This window comes from Chlorocebus sabaeus, chromosome 16 (assembly GCF_047675955.1).
Source record: "Chlorocebus sabaeus isolate Y175 chromosome 16, mChlSab1.0.hap1, whole genome shotgun sequence".
Lineage (NCBI taxonomy): Eukaryota > Metazoa > Chordata > Mammalia > Primates > Cercopithecidae > Chlorocebus > Chlorocebus sabaeus.
The window spans coordinates 31,293,522-31,317,206 of record NC_132919.1 but is presented as its reverse complement, the minus strand read 5'-3'; the positions used below and the strand labels follow the sequence as shown (position 1 = coordinate 31,317,206).

At 49.5% G+C, this 23,685-nt stretch overlaps 2 protein-coding genes across 4 annotated transcripts in view; one reads left to right on the top strand and one right to left on the bottom strand.

Moving 5' to 3' along the window:
- The window catches only part of ASIC2 (acid sensing ion channel subunit 2), a 288,559-nt gene extending 285,785 nt beyond the window's left edge, over positions 1-2,774 (top strand). Inside the window, exon 10 of one of the 2 annotated variants that reach the window (XM_008011004.3) lies at positions 1,772-2,774. In XM_008011004.3, coding sequence (XP_008009195.1) covers positions 1,772-1,873 — 102 coding nt within the window. In that variant the 3' untranslated portion in view covers positions 1,874-2,774. The remainder of the gene's footprint in view (positions 1-1,771) is intronic. The other variant, XM_073004848.1, reaches the window with a different exon arrangement.
- Positions 2,775-17,398: 14,624 nt separating this feature from the next.
- SPACA3 (sperm acrosome associated 3) lies at positions 17,399-23,379 on the bottom strand. Of its 2 annotated transcripts, XM_008011001.2 has the most exons (5): positions 23,254-23,379; positions 19,553-19,858; positions 18,267-18,425; positions 17,749-17,827; positions 17,399-17,560 (listed from the first exon to the last, which is right to left on the bottom strand). In XM_008011001.2, exons 1-5 carry the CDS (start codon positions 23,285-23,287, stop codon positions 17,494-17,496), a joined length of 645 nt encoding a protein of 214 aa, XP_008009192.1. In that variant the 5' UTR covers positions 23,288-23,379; the 3' UTR covers positions 17,399-17,493. The 2 variants fall into 2 exon arrangements, with proteins under 2 accessions (XP_008009192.1, XP_037848547.1); XM_037992619.1 differs by lacking the exon at positions 19,553-19,858.
- Positions 23,380-23,685: the final 306 nt, after the last annotated feature.

The following is a 23,685-nucleotide window of genomic DNA, read 5'->3' as shown; positions in this document are numbered from 1 at the left end:
AAATCCAAGGACACTCCAGCTGAGCCTCGAGCCTCTCTCTGAGACTCATCCCAGAAGCCAGTATGGATGCAGCAGACACCAGGAGGTGCTTCCAAGCGTAGGACCTGCCTGGCCCAATCCAGCTTCTCTCAGGCAGACAGCTGCTCCCCTCATCTCACAGCAGGGAGAGAAGTGGACAGGCTCTGTATGTCTATTCCTTTATTCCCCAGTAGTGGCAAAGTACAAGCAGAGCATCACTGGCTCTCCATCCCATTCGAAACGGATAGAGTATGGAGCCCCATGAAGTTGGAAGTAGCAATAGTGCCCATTATAGCTACTGACTATCGTGTGCCTGGTACGTGTCAGGCACTGTCAGGCACTTTGTATTTGAGGCAGTCAAGGCCCAGAGACCAAAGTCCCACAGCTGCTGAGTGTCAGAGCTGCCCTCCAAGCACTTCTAACCACTGCCCTACTCTGCCTCTTTCCTATAGCCCGAGGGGCAGCCCCTCTATGGCTGTTTGTCATTCTCCTTCCCAAACTCAGTCTACTCCTGGGCTCAGGCCTTGACTGATGGGTGCAGATGTTGCCGGCTTTCCCCATCCAGCCTTGTGCCCCAAATCAGCACCTCCAGCCCTGGAAAATGGTGCCCACTGAGTGACCACCACCCACTTAATATCAACAAATCCAAAATGGATCCCAGCCCCTTTCCCCTATATGGATTCCATTTCTGTTTCACACACTGTCTACAAATCTTGCTTTGATTCTCTGGTCCCCCGCAACCTCTGTGGAACAGAAGTGGGGAGGGGAAGGGCAGTGTGGAAGGGGTCCCGGTCTGGCCTCAGCTGGCCTGGCTGGATCCCAAGGCTCCGGCTTCCTGGCTGTGTGCCTGGGGGCAAGTTACATATTTAACCTCTGTAAGCATCTGCATCAGATCAGACCGCAGGGGGCTGTCACCTGCGTTAAGTGAGATCCTGCCGGCAAAGCAGTCAGCACAGCACTTAGTTTATAGTAGGTGCTTAGACAGTGGTTCCCTTTGCACTCCCAGAGCCCCCCTTGCTTCAGAAGGTCTCAGTGTCGCAGCCTCTTCTCCATCCTGTTCCTCCTCCCCTAGTTGTGGCCCCATCAAATCTTCCCCAAATTCCTGGCACAGCCTCCTGGCTAGCTGTCCCTGCTCCAATCCCTCTCGGCCTCCCACCCACCGCAGCCTGGGAACCACCCTGGAGATTCATGTGTGGCCAGCTTAGCCCCTCCCTGCTTAGGGACCCACGGCTATGTTTCTCTGGGTCCAGCCTAACCCTAAAAGTCCTTGGGGACTGACCCAAGGACTGACCAGCTCTGGTTCTGAGCTCTAAGGCCTTCTACCCTTCCTGCTTGGCCTCAGCCATGGGTCCTTCCTGCCCCAGGCCTAGCCACGGGCTGTACTTCCTGCACCATAGCCCCAAGGGAGGCCCCCAGGGGAGAGGTCAGGACTCAGGACCATCCAGCCTCAAAGCTAGAGACCACTCAGATATAGGTCCAGTTACATGAGGGGCACCTCTAGGAGGGATCAAACCAACTGCCAATCAAACCAGGGAGCCTTCTCACTGCCGTAGCGGGCGCCCAAGTGTGCAATGGTAAGGATTCCATTCAGCCTCATGCCCCCAAGATGGTAAACCAGCCTATCAGATGTCTGGAGCAGGAGCAGCCCAGAAGTGGGGAGCACCTTCCCCAGGGCCTAGGCTGGGCAGCTGGTGGCAACACAGTGAAGTTTTGCTGAGTGAATAATAAACTCCTACCAACCCTTCCCTTCCAGAGTACTTGTGACACAATGCCAAACCACTCTGAAACCATCAGCCACACTGTGAACGTGCCCCTGCAGACGGCCCTGGGGACCTTGGAGGAGATTGCCTGCTGACACCCCTCGAGCCACCCAGCACCCCCTCCAAACAGACCTTGAGGCCCAAGACCAGGACAAGGAAGAGCAAGCTCAGGTGGAATGGCCCCTGATGCTGGAAAGAAGCAAGAGCCCCCTATGCACACATTGCAGACTAGCTGCCTAGACCTCGCTCCGGCCACGTCCAACACAACGCGTCCTTGGGCCCCGCCGTGCGTCCCTCTTAGGAGAGATGAGTCACACTCTGGAACTGTCCAAGAACGAACCTGCCATCACATCTCACTGCCAGATGTATAAAGCACCTGCATGCTCAGACTTCTTATGGCGCCACCTCCACGTCTGTCTTGTACATGACATTCCTCCACGCGGTTTCCAGTGTCCACACCGCTGCCCGTGCAGTGGGACCAGATTCCAGGTCCAAAGTCACCATGAGGCCACCCTGGAATCAGAACTGCACAATCAAGAGGGAACCCGTGGGACTCTCTGCTACATTCAGTTCTTGTGTCGTTTGTGAAGGTTCTTAACCTGCCCACAAACCCCCTTTTCCCCAAGCTGGCCCATGGGGCTTTGGCGCCTAAGGTGACCTGTGCCAACCTCCCTCCCGCCCCAGAGCCTGTGACGGCGGCACAGCAGCCAGCAGGCGGGGGGCTCATGTGTTCACCCATGGTGGCCATGTCGTTCTTCTCTCCCTGTGACACAGCTTGTACAGTCTGATTCTTTTTATCTGGGATAGGGGGACTTTTATGTTTGTCCGATGGAGATTTGTTTTGTTTTGCTTCGTTTTATGCTTTTTTTTTTTTTTAGTTTTGATGTTCTGAGGCTTGGTTTGGTTTCTCCATTTTCTTTGGCGTTTATTTATTCGTGCTTCAAATCACAGTCATATTAAAAGCTGGTCTTGTGGAAACGGCTGAGTTATTTCTGCCTTTTCTCCACATCCAAGTCTCTCTCCCTCCAGGGCCTAGGAAAGGCCTGCCAGGTCAAAACTGCAGACTGTGTATCTGGAAAGTTTTGTGCAACAACACTTACCTTTACAAACTGTGCATACTCTATATGTTTACTCTAAATTTTTTTAATGATTGCTCACAACCTTGTAAATGTCTTCGAGTGCCGCTGATGGGCCACAGCCCGCCTTCTGAAGGAGGCTGCCCTGGACCATAATCACGTGACCTGGAGAACGCTGCCCAGACATGGAAACCATCAAGGAGGACTTTGTGTCCCCCTGTGATCTGTCTGCTACCCTGACCCCTTCTGACCCCGTCGGTGAATTTGGGCTGGACTCAGGCCCCAGCATGGCCTCCCTCCCATACACAAGCCTTCCTGGCCTTCCAGCAAACCCACCTGCGTTGCCCCCCAGAGGTCACGCTGGCACTCTGCCTTGCTCCCCATGACTTCTTAGAGGTGAAATGAGAGGTTGGGAGGTGCCTTTTGGTGTTATGGGTGTAGGGCCTGCCCTTTCCAGCCTCCAGGTGTGAAAGAGAGCTTCCTGTTCAGGCAGATTCCTCACCCTTAGCACCATGCTGGTTCCATAGCGGCAGTTCCTTTAACCTAATCTTTTACTTTCCCTCCCGGCCCCCACCACTCCCAACTCAAAGTCTCTCCTCAAGCAGTGAAGAAAGGTCTAATGTGGCTGTGCCTTTCCCCTCATGCACAGGTGCTCAGAAAGCACTGGCTAGACCAGAGGTTCAGGGTTCTGATCCCGTTCTGCCATCCAACCTCCCTGTCTGTCTCTCCTTCGTGACCCACTAACACAAGCAAAAGTTACTTGCCCAATGTGACAAATGGAAGAGTCTCCCACCAGGAGTTACGAGCCCTGGCCCCACGGCCTTCTTCTCTCGGTAGCTGTGTGACAGTGGGTGAGACCATGCACCTCTCCGGGCACAGCTCATTCATTTTTGGATGAAGATAATACCTTACCTGTGTGAAGGGAAGATGTAGGACCAGATGATCTCCTAAGACTCAAAGTGCCATAACAGCACCTGCCTCCCTGCCCAGTGGGATGCTCCCGCCCAAGCAGGGCCAGAAGCTGGCAGTCCTGGGGACTGCAGAAGGCAGCTGGGACAGAGCACCCCTGTGATAGCTCCTCCCAAGCATTCTCCCAGATGGGGCTGCCAGCTGTCAGCCAAGCTAGGTTTTATTCTTAAGGAGTGTGAAGTTGCCAGAAAGGGTCTTGTGTGGTTTTCTATCACTGCCATTGCAAATAACTACTACTTTCGTGGCTTAAAACAACACAAATGTATTATCTTACAGTTCTATAGGTCAAAAGTCTGACACAGGTCTCACTGGGCTAAAACCCAGTGCCAGCAAGGCTGTATTTCTTTCTGGAAGTTCTACAGGAGACTCTGTTTCCTTGCTTTTTCCAGCTTCTAGAGGCTGCCCACATTCCTTGGCTTGCAACCCCTTCCTCCATCTTCAAAGCCAGCCATGACGGGTTAAGTCCTTCTCCTGTCACAAATCCACACAGGCACATCTCCCTCTAACCGTGACTTCTCTCCTGCTTCCCTCTTCCATTTTTAAAGAACACTTTTTCTTTTTTTAGACAGAGTCTCGCTCTGTCACCCAGGCTGGAGTGCAGTGGCACGATCTCAGCTCACTGCAACCTCTACCTCCCATATTCAAGCGATTCTCCTGCCTCAGCTTCCCGAGTAGCTGAGATTACAGTCATCCACCACCACGCCCACCTAGCTTTCGTATTTTTAGCAGAGATGGGATTTCTCCGTGTTGGCCAGGCTGGTCTCAAACTCCTGACCTCAAGTGATCTGCCCACCTCAGCCTCCCAAAGTGCTGGGATTACAGGTGTGAGCCCCCATGCCCAGCTTTAAAGAACCCTTTTGATGACACTGGGCCTACTGCATAATCCAGGATAACCTTCCCATTTGGGGATTATTAAATTAACCACCTCTTCAAGGCCTCTTTTACAATGTAAGGTCACATATTCACAGGTTCCAGGGATGAGAATAGGGACATCTTTAGGGGACATTACTCTGTCTACCACAGGCCCACAGGCCTGCTGGATCGGGTAGCTTAATGTCCTCATTTTCCAATTGAGCAGACTCTCATGGGGAGAGGAGGGCCTGGCCTAGGGTCACATAGTGAGTTAGTGGCAGTGCCAAAGCTATACCGCTAAGCTCTGAGGTTCACAATTCCATTTGCAAACCCACCAAGGTGACTCACGTTAAACAAGAAGGACTGACAGTGACCAGTTTTCCATACTGAGTGTCAAAGTCCCTCTCCTGAGACAAACTCACCCATGACTACATCAGGCTGGAAAATGCCCTGCTGGTATCTACACTGTCAGATGCAGAAGAACAGGGATCCAGAGGCTGGCCTTGGACCGCTCCTACCAGGGACAGGAACCAAATGAAATGACTGTTCAATTAGTCGGGAGTCTCTCTGATGCTTCTGCCTCGTTCCGGTTTAGCAGCTTCATAAATTTTTTAAAAATCTATAGCTTAAATTACAATTTGAACTGCTTCATTGGATTTCTGGCTTCCTTTTCAGAAAAAAAAAAAAAATTAGATCCATTTGTGATACAGCAAAGAATATTTAGATGCATTTGGATTGCTTCAGGGCTTACATATGTCTGCGCTCGTAGGATTTGAGGATTCTGGCTTTGTTCATCTTAAACCAGGTCTATATTATTTACCTGTTTAAAGAAGAAAAAAAGGAAATTCAAGAGAGCAAATCAATAGCCAGCTACTGATTATTATTAATCGGCTGTTAACAAAAGACACAGTCTAAATTCGAGTGCGGGGGTGTGTTTTTATGATCCTCCCATCAAACAAGTAGCTGTTTGTGCAATCATTTCCTTAGTGTGGACCTGGGGAAGTCCAGTGGACAGGGGAGACTCAGGGAGTTGGCCCATTTTCAGGAGTGACCCAAAAGATGACACCAAGGGTAGGAATTTGGAGCAATCACAAGTCCAAGCCACAAGGTTGAATTCTCAGTGACTTCAGAGGATTGGATCAATCAATTAATCAATTGATTAATTAATTAATGGCACATGACCCCAGACACAGGATCTGGGGGATGTGCCGCAGCTGAAGAGAGAGTAATTGAGCCTCGCTGTGAGCATCCATTGCCAGAGGGCTGGGCTAGTTGCTCGCACACTGTTGCTTTGTTGTTTTTGGCAGGGACAGGCTGGAGTTATTTTATTTTCCTCGTTCCAGCTTGAAGCTATTTTTGTGAGCGTTTTCACCACGAATGCTCCTAGTGAGAAGCTTGCAGAGCCACAAGCACTGATGAGGGGGAGACCAGAGTCCACAGAGGGTCTCTGGAGAACGGCTCTTGCTGAGCTGGGAAGGAGGGCGTCGCAGGCAGGCCCTGCCTACAGATGTGAGCCTGGTGGGTAATGTGTTCCCTCGAGTAAAGCTCAGCACAGCCCACCTGAGCCCACAGGCCCAAAGGAAACCTCTTCCTCCACAAGCTCAGAGATTTTTATTCAATTTTGGAACCAAACTGCACGGGGCTGAGGGCCTCCATGAGATCCCAACAAATCAGCTCCCATGTGACAAAGAAAAACGGGCTCAGAGAGGGCAAGGAATTGCTAAAGCAGGGGGAGAGAATGCAGCCAGCCCTGACTGGCACACAGCCAGGGCAGACCCTCCGCTGCACAGAACAAGCTCTCTGGCATAACAGGGAAGGAGACAGGGGAAGAAAGAAGGCGCAAATGCAGGAAGGGCACAGGTGCACGTGCCATGCCATTCTATGGATTGACTGCTACCTTGCCGGGCACTTGCGGTGAGGCAGGCAATTTCTAATCTGAGCAAGGAACACCGACAAGTAAACAGAAGACTGCAAAAGATGAATCTGGGTTTCTCAGTTGAAGGGAAGTGAGACAGCAGCATGTGCGAAGCCCAGGAGGCTGCAGGAGGCACAGCTCAGGGGATTGCACACAGGTCCAGGAGAACCCAAGCAAAGACATGAAGGGACAAATGTTCTGAATGACCACTGAGAGGTAGGCAGGTGCTGAAGGATGAAGGACCTGGCCACTATGCTGAGAAGAATGTCACAGCTAAAGTCCTTCAAGCTCTTTCCTTTGCTGCCCAAGAGGCAATGAAGACATTTCCCAAGCCAAGGGTTGATTTCTTGAACTAATACCTTTCTCCCCACTCATTGGAGATTCTTAGCCTCTCAGCACATGGGATCTTTTTGTGCAGGCGTTTATGTATTCCTAAGGCTAACAGGTTATTCTAGGGGGCATGAGGTCCATGGGGACTATGAAACAGGACTGTAGGACCCAACCCTGCTTGAGGACAGGTGGAAGGAGGAGAATCTGTTACTAATTCAGTTTAACATTTGATGAAACCAGTACTCACTTGTTTTTCAAGAATAAAGCAGTGGGTTGACAAAGGCTTTGTTTTTTTGTTTTGTTTTGTTTTGTTTTTTGAGATGAAGTCTCACTCTGTTGCACCCAGGCTGGTGTGCAGTGGCTGATCTCGGCTCACTGCAACCTCTGCCTCCTAGGTTCAAGCGATTCTCCTGCCTCAGCCTCCCGAGTAGCTGGGATTACAGGTGCCAGCCACCACACCCGGCTAATTTTTTGTGTTTTTAGTAGAGATGGGGTTTCACCATGTTGGTCAGGCTGGTCTCAAACTCCTGACCTCAGGTGATCCTCCCACCTTGCCCCCCAAAGTGCTGGGATTATAGGCGTGAGCCACCACGCCCAGTCAGAAGACTGAGTTTCTAACCTGTTTCTGCTGCAAACTGACCACATGACTTTGGGCCCAGTTCACTTCACTTCTGTGGGCCTCAGTTTCCTCCTTTATAACAGGGAAAGAGATGAAAATGGACAGATAATCCCTTTGGTGATTCCCGACTCTTAACAGTCTGTGAGTTGAAGTTGTAAGTGAATGTCAGGCATCTAAGCAAATATTACTTTACTGCTTAGAGACCCCATTTCTCTATCTATAAAACAGAAATGCTGATGCTTAGTTTTCAGGTTTATTATGAGGAATAAATAAGTGTAAGTGTATAAAACACTTTCTATCTTTTCTTCTTTTCTCTTTTCTTCCTGAAGAACATTGATTTTTAATCTTATTTGGATCACTGACTCTCGTAAAAATAAGATGAAAGCTGTAAACTCTCTCCCCCAAAAAAATTCACATAGTCACATAGATATACGTTAAATTTTGCCTACGGGCTGGGTGCAATGGCTCACACCTATAATCCCGCACTTTGGGAGGCTAAGGTGGGAGGATCACTTGACTTCAGGAGTTCAAGACCAGCCTGGGCAACATGGCAAAACCCCATCTCTATGAAAAAAAACAAAAAACTAGCCAGGCGTGGCGGTGCATGCCTGTAGTCCCAGCTGCTTGACAAAACAAAACAAAATGTTTCCGTACAATTTCAGGAAGGTTATGGACCCCCAGAGCCCATCTGTGAGCCTCTAGGGATCCACTGATGCTAGGCAAAGTCACCCTGATCAAGAAAGTGCTAAACAATCCTCCAAAAGAACACCACAGTACCACAAAATGCAACCAACATTTCTTCTCCTAAAATCACATAATGACTGTCATTTTTCAATTTACAGAAAGAAGAAAAAATAAAAGGATAGATAGCATTTGATCAGTGTTAAGTGCTTTCTCCCATAATTTTTTTAAACCTTTGGCACCTGCTGCAGCTTGTGCGTTCCCACAGATGGCAAAATGAATGAACGAGCAGAAAATGAATATGAACAGAAAAACTTGGAAACGTGATTTCATAAAATTATTTTATGCACGTGGAGATTTTGAGGGCTGAAGGAAGAGACCTGTATACATAAAAAGCAACCATAGTGTCCACTTTGCAGACACCCCCATGGCCTGGTTCTTCAAGAACATGCCCCCTGCATGCCCTGTACCTGGCAGCGCAGGCATAATGTTCGCTGGCTGCCGCTGAGCCTCCAAACACGCCCCACTGCTGACATCTCGTTTGTTTCTGAGCAAGGCCGCGACGGTGTTTTGCTTTCTGTTCAAAAGAAAATCCGCCCCCGATAATGACTGAGTGACGCTTTGGGATGGAGAATTCAGATTTTTTGCCTCCTGGAAGCTGTTCTGTCCCCCATGCCTCTAAAGGAAGTGGCAAACTTATCACCATTATAGGCCATTTGTCTTTAGGGTAATTCTGCCTTTTGTGACTTCTTTACAAAAGCAGTTCTATCTGAGTTAAAATAGGCCCAATACAAAGTGATTGGTAGGCACCAAAGCACACCCAGCTCAACTAGCCTCCCGGAAGGAAACTTCCCAGCACCACGCTGGAGTCTCTGTCCTGACCCCATCACTGCACGAGCATTTTCTGTGTGCTCACTATGTGCCAGGCACTGGGCTAGGAGTACTGGGAATTCATATATCAAGAAAACACAGTCTAGGTGGGCAGAGGTGGGCAACAGGCATGTACAGTAACACCTGAGCAGTACAGTGGCCCATGCCTGTAATCCCAGCACTTTGGGAGGCCAAGGTGGGCAGATCACAAGGTCAAGAGATCAAGACCATCCTGGCCAATATGGTGGAACCCCGTCTCTATTAAAAATACAAAAATTAGCTGGGCGTGGTGGCACACGCCTGTAGTCCCAGGTACTCGGAAGGCTGAGGTAGGAGAATTGCTTGAACCTAGGAGGAAAAGCTTGCAGTGAGCCAAGATCACATCACTGCACTCCAGCCTGGTGACAGAGAGAGACTCTGTCAAAAAGAAGGAAAGAAAAGGAAAGGAAAGGAAAGGAAAGGAAAGCAAAGGAAAGGAAAGGAAAGGAAAGGAAAGGAAAGGAAAGGAAAGGAAAGGAAAGGAAAGGAAAGGAAAGGAAAGGAAAGGAAAGGAAAGGAAAGGAAAGGAAAGGAAGAAAGGAAGAAAGGAAGAAAGAAAGAGAAAGAAAGAGAAAAGAAAGAATGAGAAAGAAAAAAGAAAGAAAAGAAGAAAGGAAGAGAGAAAAGAATGAGAAAGAAAAAAGAAAGAAAAGAAGAAAGAAAGAGAGAAAAGAAAGAATGAGAAAGAAGAAAAAGAAAGAAAGAAAGAGAGAGAGAGAAAGAAAGAAAGAAAGAAAGAAAGAAAGAAAGAAAGAAAGAAAGAAAGAAAGAAAGAAAGAAAGAGAGAGAGAGAGAGAGAGAGAGAGGGAGGGAGGGAGGGAGGGAGGGAGGGAGGGAGGGAAAGAAAGTCTTGAGCAGCAAGAGCTACAAAGGTACCCAGAGCACAGTGTGCTCATTGCAGCAGAAGCACCTGGGTCTGGCTGGCTGAGTCAGAGCAGGTTTTGACTGAAACCTTGAGAGATGGGTAGAAGTTGCCAGGCAGGCTAGTTTGCAGAGTAGATACCTGCGCAGAGGCTTGGAGGCAGAAGAGAAGCTTGGAGGGCTTGGAGAATGATGGATCTGCTGTGGATAGGTGGGCTATCTCTCCACTGCCTCCCACCCCTCAACTGTGCCTTCCCACTCCAGGGGGCAGCCTGCCAAGAGTCCAAGTGCTAGTCCAGCCATGGCAGCTGGAACGGCTGAGGATGAAGCATGGCCTTGGCAATCTGGCAGACCCATCCACGTCCCAGCTCCACCAACTGTGCTACCTTAGGCAAGCTCTAGAACGTCTCTGAGGCTCAGTTTCCTCCTAAAAATGGGGATGACCACTTCAATCTCCTCTGGATGCCATGCTGCTGTGATGGCCAACATAGGGTAGGTCAGAGATGATAAAGAGGTCCCATTCTACATGCCAGTTCCTTAGAGAGTGACTGCCATTGAACTGTCAAGAAAGATTCCTCGGCTGGGCGTGGTGGCTCAAGCCTGTAATTCCAGCACTTTGGGAGGCCAAGGTAGGCAGATCACTTGAGTTCAAGACCAGCCAACATGATGAAACCCTGTCTCTACTAAAAAATACAAAAATTAGCCAGGCATGGTGGTATGCACCTGTAGTCCCAGCTACTTGGGAGGCTGATGTGGGAGCATCACTTGAACCCGGGAGACAGAGGTTGTAGTGAGCCTGGATCGTGCCACTGCACTCCAGCCTGGTCGACAGAGTGAGACTCCGTCTCAAAAAAAAAAAAAAAAAAAAAGGAAAAAAGAAAAGAAAAGAAAGATTCCTGGACACATGCCAGCTCAGTAAAGATAAAGGCTTGTACTCAGTTTGCAATGTCTGCCATAGGCACAGAGGTGGTAGGGTCCAGGAAATTCTGGGTGCCCTCCGACTGGCCCACCTCCCACAGTCCCCCTACCCTAGAAGCTTCAGGCCAGTGCTCAGAATGCAGAAAAACAGTCATACCCAGTGAGGGCGTGGACCACACAATAAAGAGTACCCTGCAAAGCCTCCTTCAGCTGCCAGGGCCTCTGCCGCCCTCACCTGTACCTACAGGTAGAGAAGGGACAGCACCTTGGCAAACCAATCATTCCCAGGAACATTCAGTCCACCCTTAGCACGAAAGATATGGAAAAGCCCATTTTAAATCTGTCTCCTGGAGCCAAACTAATCCAAGAACGGGGCGACTTACCAAAAGCAACAAAAATTCATGGAACTCTCCCCTACTTTCCATAAGACTCTCTACTACTTTTCCCAAACCATTCCCCTTCTCCTCCTTCTCCTTCTCACACCTTCCCCTTTCTCTTTCTCTTCTTAGCAAACAGTGAGAAGGACACAGTACAGGTCTCCTAAGGAAGCCTGGTCACTGGGGCAGGCATGTCCTGTTTCCACCCATTCCTCCCCAGGTAGGTTGGAAACTCGCTACCACCAGAGCTTAGGAAAACCAGAAGAGCCAGCATTTCTGAAGCCCCACTTTGTGCCAGGCGCTATGCTGGGCACTTCACTGCTCTATATTATAGATTACAATGAGAGATTGTAGGTGCAACTGATACAATATTCCAAGGTGGCCTTCATTTGCTCTTCTTGCCCATGAGGAACACTGAGCTCTGAGAGGTGGAGTGACTTTTTCCAAGGCCAGGTGGCTAGGAAAAAGGAAAAAACCCCATTGCTCCACCTCTGCCCAAACTGCCCAAACCATGCTGAGCTCCCTCTACATCAAATATGGACAAGGAGAAGCAGCCAGGGTAGTTACCTGGCTGAGGGATAGAGAGTCTCCCCAAGAGAAGGATCCCCAGGGGCACGGGGCAGGGGGTGGCAGTGGGTCCGTCTGGAGGGATGCCTAGGGTCTGGCACATAGGTAGTGCTTAAGTAATATCATTGAATCAATTGTTGCATATTAGAGGGTATCAAGCCCCATTCCCTCACTGATTCTGCAAACATTAGCTGAGTGCCTACCATTCATTCATTCATGCATCAATCATGCATTCAACAGGTTCATTTGTTTTATTGAGTATAATGTGCCAGGCACTATTCTAGGTGCTAGACATATAAAGAACAAACAAATTTTCTGCCCCCATGGTGCTTACAGTCTAGCATAGGCAAGTGAAAAGGGGATATACATAAATTCAGAGGTACATGGAATAATTTCAGATAGTGGAGAATGCTATAGTGCTAAGACAGTGACAAAGAGAGAAAACACTCCTTCAGCTACTGCAGTCAGAGAAGTCACTCCGAGGAGGTGAAACTGATACAAGACCTGATGGAAGAAAAAGAGAGTGTCACCCAAAGGAGAGGAAATGCATCTCCACAAAAAATCTCAAAATATTAGTTGAGCGTGGTGGTGTCCACCTGTAGTCCCAGCTACTCAGGAGGCTGCCGTGAGCTATGATCACACCACTGTACTCCAGCCTGGGCAACAGAGCGAGACCCTGTCTCAAAAAATCAAAACAAAGATATGAGGAAATAAAATTCCAGGAAGACAAAAGAGCAGGTACAGAGACCCTGTGGTGCAAACAACTTGTTGCATTCAAGGGACAGAGTGTAATGAATGGGAGAAGAGTGGTCGGTGATGATGAAAGGCATGAAGCAGCATGCTACTCTCAGGAAACTAACCGCCAAGGACACAAATCAGCTACAGCAAAAGTTTCCAAACAGGTGAGAGTTGAATCTGTAGCGATCAGCTGAGTCTTGGCCATGAAAGACCTTGTATACCAAGCCAAGGAACTTGAACTTTAACCCAAAGATAAGAAAAGCTATTGGGCCTATGATAGAAGGCAGAAACAAGATAGAAAGCTCACTCTGAGGGAGGAGGTAGAGTTACAAGGACCAAGGTTAGAGACACGAACACTCTTAGGAAGCCATTGCAATTGTCCTTGGGAAGAGGTGATGAAGACTTGATTTAAAGCAGCTGCATGTGGATAGAAAGGAGGGAGAGTTTCTAGAGATATTAAGAAAGTAAAAGAGGCAGGACTTAATGGCCCATGGTAAGTGGGGTGAGTGACGTGGAAGGAGAGAGACACCAGGACACTGCCTGGTTACTCTCACCAACCTGAGCATGTCCCTCAGGAGCTGAGCTCTGAACGTAGAGGTTCCCTGGCCTCTATATTCAGATAGGCCTGCACACTCTGTAGCCCTCACCACAGGGGAGGCCTCCCTGGCTTTGATCAGGGCCCTCTTCCCTAAATACTCCTTCTCCATCTCCGCCTTTACCTGCTCCTGGTCAACCACCCAGCCCAGGCCCTTAGGGTCCCTTGTCCATGCCCGATCCCAGTCCAGCCCCATCTTGAAGAGACTGTGGCCATCATTGCTGCTCACAGCTCCCAGATCCTTTAACAATGTTTTCTTTGGTTCCAAGAGCTTCAATATACCTACTCTTGGGCTCCTCTCCCAGAAAAGCTGAATGGGACCCAGTGAAGCAACCAGGCCAGGCAGGCAACAGAAGTCTGAAGTTGAAGTAGAGGCACGAATCCTTCAAAGATGGATGGGTCAGACCACGGATTGGAAGAATTCATACCACGAAAACGACCATACTTCCCAAAGCAATCTACAAGTTCAATGCAATCCCTATCAAAATACCAACATCATTTTCCAGAGAATTAGAAAAAAAAATCCTAAAATTTGTATGAAACCAAAAAAGGCCCAAATAGCCAAAGCAATCCTAAGCAAAAAGAACAAAGCTGCAGGCATCACATTATCTGATTTCAAATTATATTACAAAGCTATAGTAGCCGAAACAGCATGGTACTGGTATAAAAACAGACTCATAGATCAGTGGAACAGGGTGGAGAACTCAGAAATAAAGCCACATATTTACAGCCAATGATTTTTTGACAAAGCTGACAAGAACATACATTGGGGAAAGAATGCTTCTTTCAATGGAAAACTGGGTTGCCATATGCAGAAGAATGAAATGACCCCGTCCCTCATCATATACAAAAATCGATTCAAGATGGATTAAAGAATTAAATGTAAGACCCAAAACTATAAAAACACTAGAAGGAAACCTAGAGAGAACTCTCCTGAACATTCTGAACATTTGTCTAGGTAAAGAGTTTATGACTAAGACCTCAAAAACACAGGCAACAAAATGAAAAATAGACAAATGGGACTTAAACTAAAAAGCTTCTGCACGGGAAAAGAAATAATCAACAGAATAAACAACTTGTAGAATGGGAGAAAATATTTGCCAACTATTCATTCAACAGGGGACTAATATCTAGCATATACAAAGAACTCAAACAACTCAAAAATGAAAAACAAAAATAGAAACAATCCTATTAAAAAGTGGGCAAGCCAGGCATGGTGGCTCATGCCTAAAATCCCAGCACTTTGAGAGGTCAAGGCGGGAGGATTGCTTGAGTCCCAGAGTTCGAGACCAGCATTGGCAAAATAGTGAGACCTTGTCTCTATAAAAAATCAAAAATTAGCTAGGTGTGGTGGTGCATGCCTGTAGTCTCAGCTACTCAGGAGGCTGAGGTGGACGACTGCTCAAGCCCAGGAGGTCAAGGCTGCCATGAGCCATGATCAAACCACTGCACTCCAGCCTGGACAACAGAGCAAGACCCTTTCCCAAAAAAAAGGGGAAAGGACATAAACAGACATTTTTAAAGAAGACATATAAATAGTCAACAGTTACACGAAAAAATGTTCAACATCACTGATCATAGGGAAATGCAAATTAAAACCACAATGAAATATCATCTCACCCCAATCAGAATGTCTTTTATTAAAAAGGTGATAAACAACAAATGTTGGTGATGATGCAGAAAAAAGGGAACTCTTATATACTGTTAGTGGGAGTGTAAATTAGCACAACATCTGTGTAAAATAGTATGACGATTTCTCACAGAACTAAAAGTAGAACTACCATTCAGTTTATCAATCCTTCTAATGGGTATCTATCTACCCAGAGAAAAAGAAGCCATTACGTCAAAAAGACACCTGCATTCATATGTTTATCAAAGCACTATTCACAACAGCAAAGATATGGAACCAGCCTAAGGGTAATGGATGAATGGAAAAAGAGAATTCGCTACATATACACAATGGAATACTATTCAGTCCTAAAAAAAGAATGAAATCAGGTCTTTTGCAGCAACATGGTTGGAATTGCAGGTCATTATCTTAAGTGAAAAATGCCAGGGACAGAAAGTCAAATGTCACATGTTCTCACTCCTAAGTGGGTGTGAAAAAATGTGTACACATGGACATAAAGAGTGGAATAATAGGGGCTAGGCACAGTAGCTCATGCCTATAATCTCAACACTTTGGGAGGCCAAGGTGGGCAGATTACATGAGGTCAGGAGTTCGAGACCAGCCTGGTCAACATGGTGAAATCCCATCTCTACTAAAAGTACAAAAATTAGCCAGGTGTGGTGGCAGACACCTGTACTCAGGAGGCTGAGGCACGAGAATCACTTGAGCCCGGGAGGCAGAGGTTGCAGTGAGCTGAGATCACACCTCTGCACTCCAGCTTGGGCGACAGAGTGAGACTCCATCTCAAAAAAAAAGGACTGGAATAATAGACAATGGAGATTCAGAACAATGTAGCGTATGAGGGGGGTGGACAATGAAAAATTACTTAATGGGGACAGTATACATTACTCAGATGAGGGATACTTTAAAAGCCCTGTTTTGACCACTATGCAATCTATATGTGTAACAGAATCGCATAGGTACCCTGTAAGTTGTACGAATAAAAATAAATAAAATTTTTAATTTGTCTTGCAAAAAATAAAAATAAATTTTAAAAAAAGAAAAATGGATGGGTCGTGGGTCCCTGGCCAGATGACCATAACAACAACCCCTCAGCAAAGCACAGTGAGTGAGCATAACATGTGTAGTCACACTGAGCCGGGTGCAAATTTATCTTCTCTGAGCCTCTGTTTCCCCTTGTCTATGGAATGGTGGTCATAATGGTACCTGCATCATAGCTATTGTTCTAGGGTCTAGATTAGATGATGCATGGCACATGGTAGGCACATCGTGTTTGCCTTAATGTTAAAAAGACAGCAGCTTCTCCCTATTTATGATTTAATAGCTCCATTAGTCACTGACGCCCCTACTTCCAGCAGGGTTCTTCACCACTCTGTCCCCTTGCATGAGTCGCTCTCAAGTTTCATCATCACCTTGACCAGACCAACAGGGGAAGGAAAGTGGCCTGCCTTGATCATTGTGGACATTCCACACCCCTCTGGTGTTTGCTGACCCTGGGGCATTCAGGGTGCCTGAATTAGTTAGGTGGAGGAGGATGGTGGGGGGCGACATTGTCCTCCCCTCCTCTCCTTAAGAGTCACCAGCCATGCCTCAACCAACAGTTCAGTACTTGCAGGTTTCTTTGGAGCTTTTTCAGAGAATCTACAATCTGAATTCAGGGTTCAGGCTTCTCACACATCACCCTGTCCCCGCAACTGCTGCTTTTGCCACCACATCCACGGTGATCCTGAGACCCCACCCACCTTCCTCCTTTAGAGGCAGTCGTTCCAGATTAGCAGGGGACCGCGCTGTCTTTTTCTGGGCTTCCCGTGTGCTGACTAAGGCAGAGGGCTGCACTGGCTGTGCGAATTGAAAGCCACGATCACTCCCACCCCATCCTCCAACCTCCTAGCAGTGGTGGGCAAAGTGAGTGCACCGTCTCTATCAGCGGCACTTGAATCTTCCGCCACGAGAGGGCACTAGAGAGCAAGGTGCGAGCTGAAGCTGCAGGTGGTCATTCTTCTCCCGCGACGAAGCAGCACCCCTGGGGCGACAGGGGTGTGTGTTAGTAGTCACAGCTGAAGGGCCAAAGCACGGTGACCACCATCTGCAACCAAAGCTGCAGAAAACAAGTATCCCAAGGACCTTCCCAGTCAAGCCAGAGGTGCACAGCCCTAGATCCAGCTAGGGTTGCCACGTAAAACACAGGACACCCAGTTAAGTTTAAATTCTGGATAAACGTCAAATAGTTTTAATATAAATATGTTCCCATGCAATATTTCGGACATGCTTAAAATTATTTGTTGTATAACCAAAGTTCAAATTAAACTGGGGCATCCTGTTTTTGTTGTTTGTTATGTATTTGTTTTGTTAAATCTGGCCACCCTAGACCCAAACTCTGCCAGGTGTGGTGGACAAAAAATGCACTGGTGCCCCCCGCAAATACCTGCCCCCAGGCCACCAGAAATGGAGGTAAGCCTCTGGTGCTGGACTTTCTGGAGTCCACTTGAAGCACAGCCCAGGCGGACAGGTGAGGTGAGGGAACACAGAGGTGCTCTGGCTCTGACACGACACCTGCAGACACACTGAGAGCTGAGAGCCACATTCACGTTCAACCATCCTTTATTTGGCTTGTCTTCCCAAGCCTGGGTCAGGAACCAAACCACATTCCCAACCTGCTGTGTGTGGTTCCGTCCGTCCTAGAAGTCACAGCCATCCACCCAGTCAGTGAGGTCTTTGCCCTGGCAGTGATGCCTCCAGGCCTCCCTGAGGATGGAGAACAAGGAAGAGGAGAGATCACATCAGCTGCAGTTGCCAGTCACTGCCCAGAGAAGAACAGGAAGGAGAGTGTGGGCTCTAAACCAGAAGTGAGGAAGGAAAGGGGTTTGTTCCCTGCTGCTGCCCACCAGTTCTAACCAAACCACTGCGGCAGGGCTGCCGCCCAAGTTACTTACCAGTAACCCAGACCCTGAGGCTCTTGGGTGATCTTCATGGCACAGATAACGGTATCCTTGAGATTAGGATTCAACAAATCTGGGTGATAGGCAGAGAAACACAATGAGGGAGCAGGAGACATCCAGAGTTTGTGTGTGTGTGTGTGTGTGTGTATGTGTGTATCTGTCTCTCTCTATATGTATATACATACACACACACACACTCCACTCCCTTAAATCCAGGCCTGTCTCAACCACTCTGGAAGCACAGGTTCCACCCTATCCTTCTCCTGCTCCATCAGAAACAATCCTCCCTCCATTCCTATAGCTCTAAGGCAGTCTCCTGTCTGGGACCCCAGTTCAGACTGATGGAAGACCTAGCCTCATCCCTTGTCCCATCTCCCTCTCCTCCGTGGGCCCAGCCAGATGTGGGGGAACCCTCACTCAGAGATGCGGGTAGCAAACTAAACTAGGAAGGAAACAAAAGCTAATGCAGGGCCTGACTCCTGCCAGCCCTGGGCCCAGGCCCAGCTAGCTACCTGAGCAGTACATCCGGCACATGTTGGGAGCATTCGGGGTGAGGTTTCTGCACCACCTCCGGCTGCTGATCTGGAAGATCCCGTTGTTGGTGCTCCCATCGGCCTCGTGGTCCACAGCAGCTGTGTTGAAACCGCTTGTGAAATAAGCAAGGCAGACCCCTGCATAGGGCAGAGCACAGGCCTGGAGGTCAGACAGTTACCGCCACCCCAGGCCAGGGTACTCACTGCACAGGTCCCACTGGTTCCACCCAGCCTCGCCTGCCTGATCAAGGTGATTGGGGAAGGTGCCTTCCCACCTGCTTTGCAAATGAGTCAATCAATCGAGGCTTAGAGGTGCACAGTGACTCACACAGGCTCCCATCGGCTACCAAATAGCAGCGGTCGGGGCTGACCTCAGGCCTCTTGACTTTTAGCCCAGCAATCTTCCCACTTTCTCATTGTTCAGCATGTAGTAGGGCCCAGTAAATTTGTTGAATTAATCTACAAGTGCTAACTCTTTTTTTTTTTTTTTTTTTTTGAGACGGAGTCTCACTCTGTTGCCCAGGCTGCAGTGTAGTGGCATGATCTCAGCTCACTGCAACTTCTGCCTCCCGAGTTCAAGCGATTCTCCTGTCTCAGTGTCCCAAGTAGCTGGGATTACAGATACCTGCCACCATGCCCAGCTAATTTTTGTATTTTTAGTAGAGGCGGGGTTTCGCCATGTCGGCCTGGTTGATCTCAAACTCCTGACCTCAGGTGATCCACCTGCCTCAGCTTCCCAAAGTGCTGGGATTACAGGCCTGAGCCACCACGCCCAGCCTACAAGTGCTAAATCTTTAGTGACAAGATTAGGAAGACCCAGGTGGAATCTATAGAGGGCGCTGGACCTGTTGGAAAGATGAGCCCCGGTGTGACTTCCCTTCCCGCGTGGTCATCTAAAACTGCCACCAGCTGGAAAAGTTTGGCATGACTGCTCTGTTGTTTGTCTTTTCTGATTTCAGAAGGAATGTCTAATGCTAGTGGCCACGGTTAAGTTTAGGGGGACTGAGCTGCTTGTTTCCTTTGACCCTGACTTTAGCAGCAGGGGAAAATGAAGGAGTGAGTCCAATTTGGTTGCCTGCTGCCTGCCTACTGCATGTTTAACTCAGTGCCGGCTGTTCTCTACCTGCCATCTCAAATCTTCTTCGGTTTACAGAAGGGCTCTAAAAGCTCCCGAAGCCACAGCCCTTGAATGAGAAGGAAAGAGGGAGGGAAGGAGGGAGAGAGGTGTGGGGAAGCCGGGGCCAGCCAGGGAGAGGCGTTCTCACAGTCAGCCAGGCTGTATCCCCGGTATCCGTCCAGCCCGAAGTCCTGTAGCACTCTGGCCAGTTCACAGCGACTGTAGACCTTGGCCTCACTGGAGGGTAGCAGGCAGCTGAGCAGAGAGACCAGGGCCAACAACATGATCGTAGCTGGGCACCACCGCCTTCCGAGAGCCCTGCTCCTGGCTTCTGTGCCGGTGGTAGAGCTGGAGCCACCACTCGGGCTCAGAGCTGAGCTTTGGGATGACCCACAGCTCACCAGCCTTGGCGGTCCACTCACAGAAGGAGAAGAAACGGGGCTTGAGTGTACCCCTGGGAAAAGGGAGAGGAGAGAAGGGGTGGGCAGAAGGCCAGGCTCCAGCAGCAGGAATCAGCCCCCTTACATCCCTGATCAGCATCAGCCCTGCCCCCGAGACCAGCCCCTCTCCTTCCCCATCCTGCTTCACACCACCCCAGTCCGAACCGGGAAGAAAACTGACCTATTGTGAGCTCCATATTACACGATACACATTATTTAGTCCTGAGGCGCAAGAGTTTACAACTAGGAAGGGGAAAAGTTTGGATGGAGACAAAGTTCTATAAATCCAAAGCCCCGCTGAGCAGATGCTCCCGGAGGGGATGGCCAGGTGGTGTCATATCGTGTTCACGGGCCCCTCAGCCCAGTTGTCAAGGGACAGCCCTTCTGGCACTGACCCTCCATCTCCAGATCTTAACTGAAACAAGGTCTCCCCCAGAACACTGCTCCCCTATAGCCCGCTCAAGGGGAAGCTGTTCTTTCTCCACACACAAGGCCCCAAGATGTCCCAAGAGTCTCCTCCACCCCCACCACCCCTTCTGAACCATAACCTGCAAAAAGCCCTTCTCCCTGGAAGGCCAGCCTGCCTGTCTGGTTTGACCTCCATGCCCTCTCATCGCTGGCTGTGTGTGGCCAGTCCCCCAAATCATGGAGGACATTAGCATCTGGGTGTCACAGCCTCAGGCTCCTTCACCTCCCCAGACCTAGTCCCCTCTGGCTCCACTGTGTCTCAACCAGTCCCTCCCCTGCCCTGTCATCCCTGCTTCTCGTCCTCACCCACATTTCCCACCTCTGTGAGCTCCTATCCCACTGCCCACCACCTCTGACAAGCCTTCCCATTGCCTCTCTTGAGCTCTGCGCCTCCACACCTGCTCTCCGCCTTCACAGAGTCAAAAAGTGAAAGAGTTGTACAAACTCTTGTTTGTGCCAATGGGTGTCCCTGGTCTCCAACCTCCACGGGACCTTGAATGCCACCGAGGATGACAGTGGTTGAGGGCGTGGCTTTGCAGCAAGGCTGGGGTTGGAAGCCCCCCTCTGCTCCTTGCTCCATCTCTGACTTTGGGCCCTCCCTGGGCCTTGTTTCTTCCTCTATAAAATGAGGACGTGAGTAACACCTGCCTCATACGATTGTTGGAAGAATAAATGAGAAAAGGCGTGGGCACAGCTTAGCTCTTGGCACTAAAAATAAGTGAATTGTTGTTTCTGTTATGAACTACAACTAGCACTGGTACACGCGCTTGTCTCTGCTCAGATTTCTCTCTCCCGTTTCCCTCACAGGAAATGAAAACCCTCGGTGTAGTCCTTGAGCACACCATACTGTCCTTGGCTCCCAGAACATGATCTTGTCTCCCGATGCGCTAAGAAAAAGCAAGGTGCTCACTTGTGGAATTTCTTTCTCTTTCTGCCTTAGCCTCACTCACTTGCAAACTCATCAGTAGCCTCCTCGCCCTCATCTGCGCCCCATCATTGTTTGGGTGCGGGGCCTCCACCCCCATGCAAGCCCACCTTCCTTCCCTCCAAGCTCTAGATTTGTCCTTCCCGTCTCCAAGTCTTGCTCCATTCATTGTCCCTCCTCTCCCAGTGCGCCAGCACCGTTCCCCTCCTGCTCCTCCTTCCCCTGCTCCTAGAGACTTGCTCAGTCTCCAGCTTCTAAATGCCTTCCCTCAAGTCTCATGCTGACTGGTACTCCCCTGTCTTTCCCCCTCCTCTCACCCAAACTCCTGGGGAAAATTACCACTTTCTCCCCTCGCATTTGTTTTCCAACCTGGTGAATTGCCCTCCCCGCCACCACCGCACGCTGAAACTGCTCTGCAGGTCCAAGGAGGCCCCGTCGGCTCTGTCTTATGGGAACTCTCAGCCGCACTCATGCTGTCCACCACCCCCTGTTGAAAGGCTTGCCTCTCCTGGTTTCCACGATGCTCCCCTCTCCCAGGTTTTCTCCTCCCTCTCTGGCTGACTCTCCTCCTTATCCTCTGTGGAATCCACTTCTGCCCAGGCCATAACCGCTGATATGCGTTCCAGGCCTTCCAGCCTTGAGCCCTCTTCTCTTCCACTTTGAGGAAACCCTCTGGGCAGCCCTGCTGTCAGCCACCGCCTGTAGGCTGGCAACCCCTGTGGCATCTTCCCCAAGACCTCACAGGCAACTACTGGCTGGACACATCCACTTGAATTCCTGCAGGCACCTCAAACTCAGCACATCTGAACAGAACCACCGTTCCCATCACTGCCTGCTTCTGCCTTACAACTTTCCTTATGTGCTTTAAAACATGACGGGCCACCCACTTACCCAAACCAGAAATATGGATGCCATTCTTCACTCCTTCCCCATGACATCTTTCACCCAGTCCCAACCAACCAGTCCCAACGTCCTGTGGATTCCACCTTCCCTGTCAGAGCACCGTCCTTTCCTAGGGTCACACTGGGTTCCTTCATGGTCTTCTTGTACCATGTCTTGACGACTCTTCCAAGCTATTCTATACACGTCCATTAGAACAAATTGGTTACATGAAAAGCCCAGCCCTGTGACACCTTGGATGACTCCCACTGTTACTGCCCCTTCGAGGTCCACGCGGCCCTTCACGACCCTTCACGGCCCAGCCCTGCGGCCCACTCCCTCACTCATACATTATGTTCCAGCAATTGTTCTCTCACAATGACCTTGCTGTCTAGAACATTCACCCTCTCCTTTCCTCTACACGATTAACTCTGACTTGAAGGGTCTCATCAGAGGGGGGTTCCCCAGTGAGAGTCTCCTGGCAGGCCACCGCCCCCCACACTCTCACACGCCACATCTTCCACCTCCTCTGTCACACCAGGCTGGAATAGATGTCAGTCTTTCCCACCACAAAGTTAACTTCTGAAGAACGGCAGCCGGTTTTATTTATCTGCAGAGTTGCTGGCATGGAGTCGCCGCTCAGGGGCTGCTTCTGAAATTCAAGTTCACAAAAGGCATGGCCACAGGGACATAAGTCCTTCTCCTCACCGCGAGGGGAGTGACCAACCTGGTGGAGTTTGTCAAGTCTTTGAGCACCATGCCAGGCCTTTCCCAGAGCTTTTCTAATTTAATCTCATCCAATCCTCTCAACAATTGAAAGGAGTGGGATTAATATCCCTAAGTTGTAAACGAGGAAACCAAATTATCTGTTACACAGGGACTGTTTTTGTAGAAAAGTGACTTAAAAGCAATTCCATCCTGACCATTTCACAGCAGCTCCAGAGTTTCTCTCTCTCTCTCTCTCTCTCTCTCTCTCTCTCTCTCTCTCTGTCTCTCTCTCTCTCTCAGCTGATCAGTCTTCCAGGCCAGGACACCCCCATCCTTGGTGTCCACCACCTTGTTTTACTCCACCCCTCTCTGGCCAGACCAACCCAGGGCCCTGTTAACAGCCCCAGGAAGAAGGGAAAGGGGGCTCACTGATCTTGAGTGCTCCCCACAGAGCTGAGATCATGGTGACAATGGCAGCAGCAGCAGTGGCCCAAAACCCTGCTGCAGCTCAGGATGCCCCCCACAACCTCGCCAGGGCCCCAGGCACCCAGTGTTAAGAGAACAATGCAGAAGGCAGGCTCCAGGTCAACCGAGGGCTTTCTAGAACTCCAGCTCTGTGAGCTCATCTTCCACAAACAACTCCGCCTGGAGCTTTGACTAGCCCACCTGAGCCCTTCAACTCAGGGCCCAGAGGCAGAGCAGGGGTATCTAATCCCAGCCCCCTTGCACCTCTCTACCCCATCCCCCCCAAACACACACACATACACACACACACACACACTACATTGAAGGATGACACTTCCTCTCCCAACAGATCTTTCAGATGATTTCCCAGGGACAGTGGGGGACACCAGGGATGGT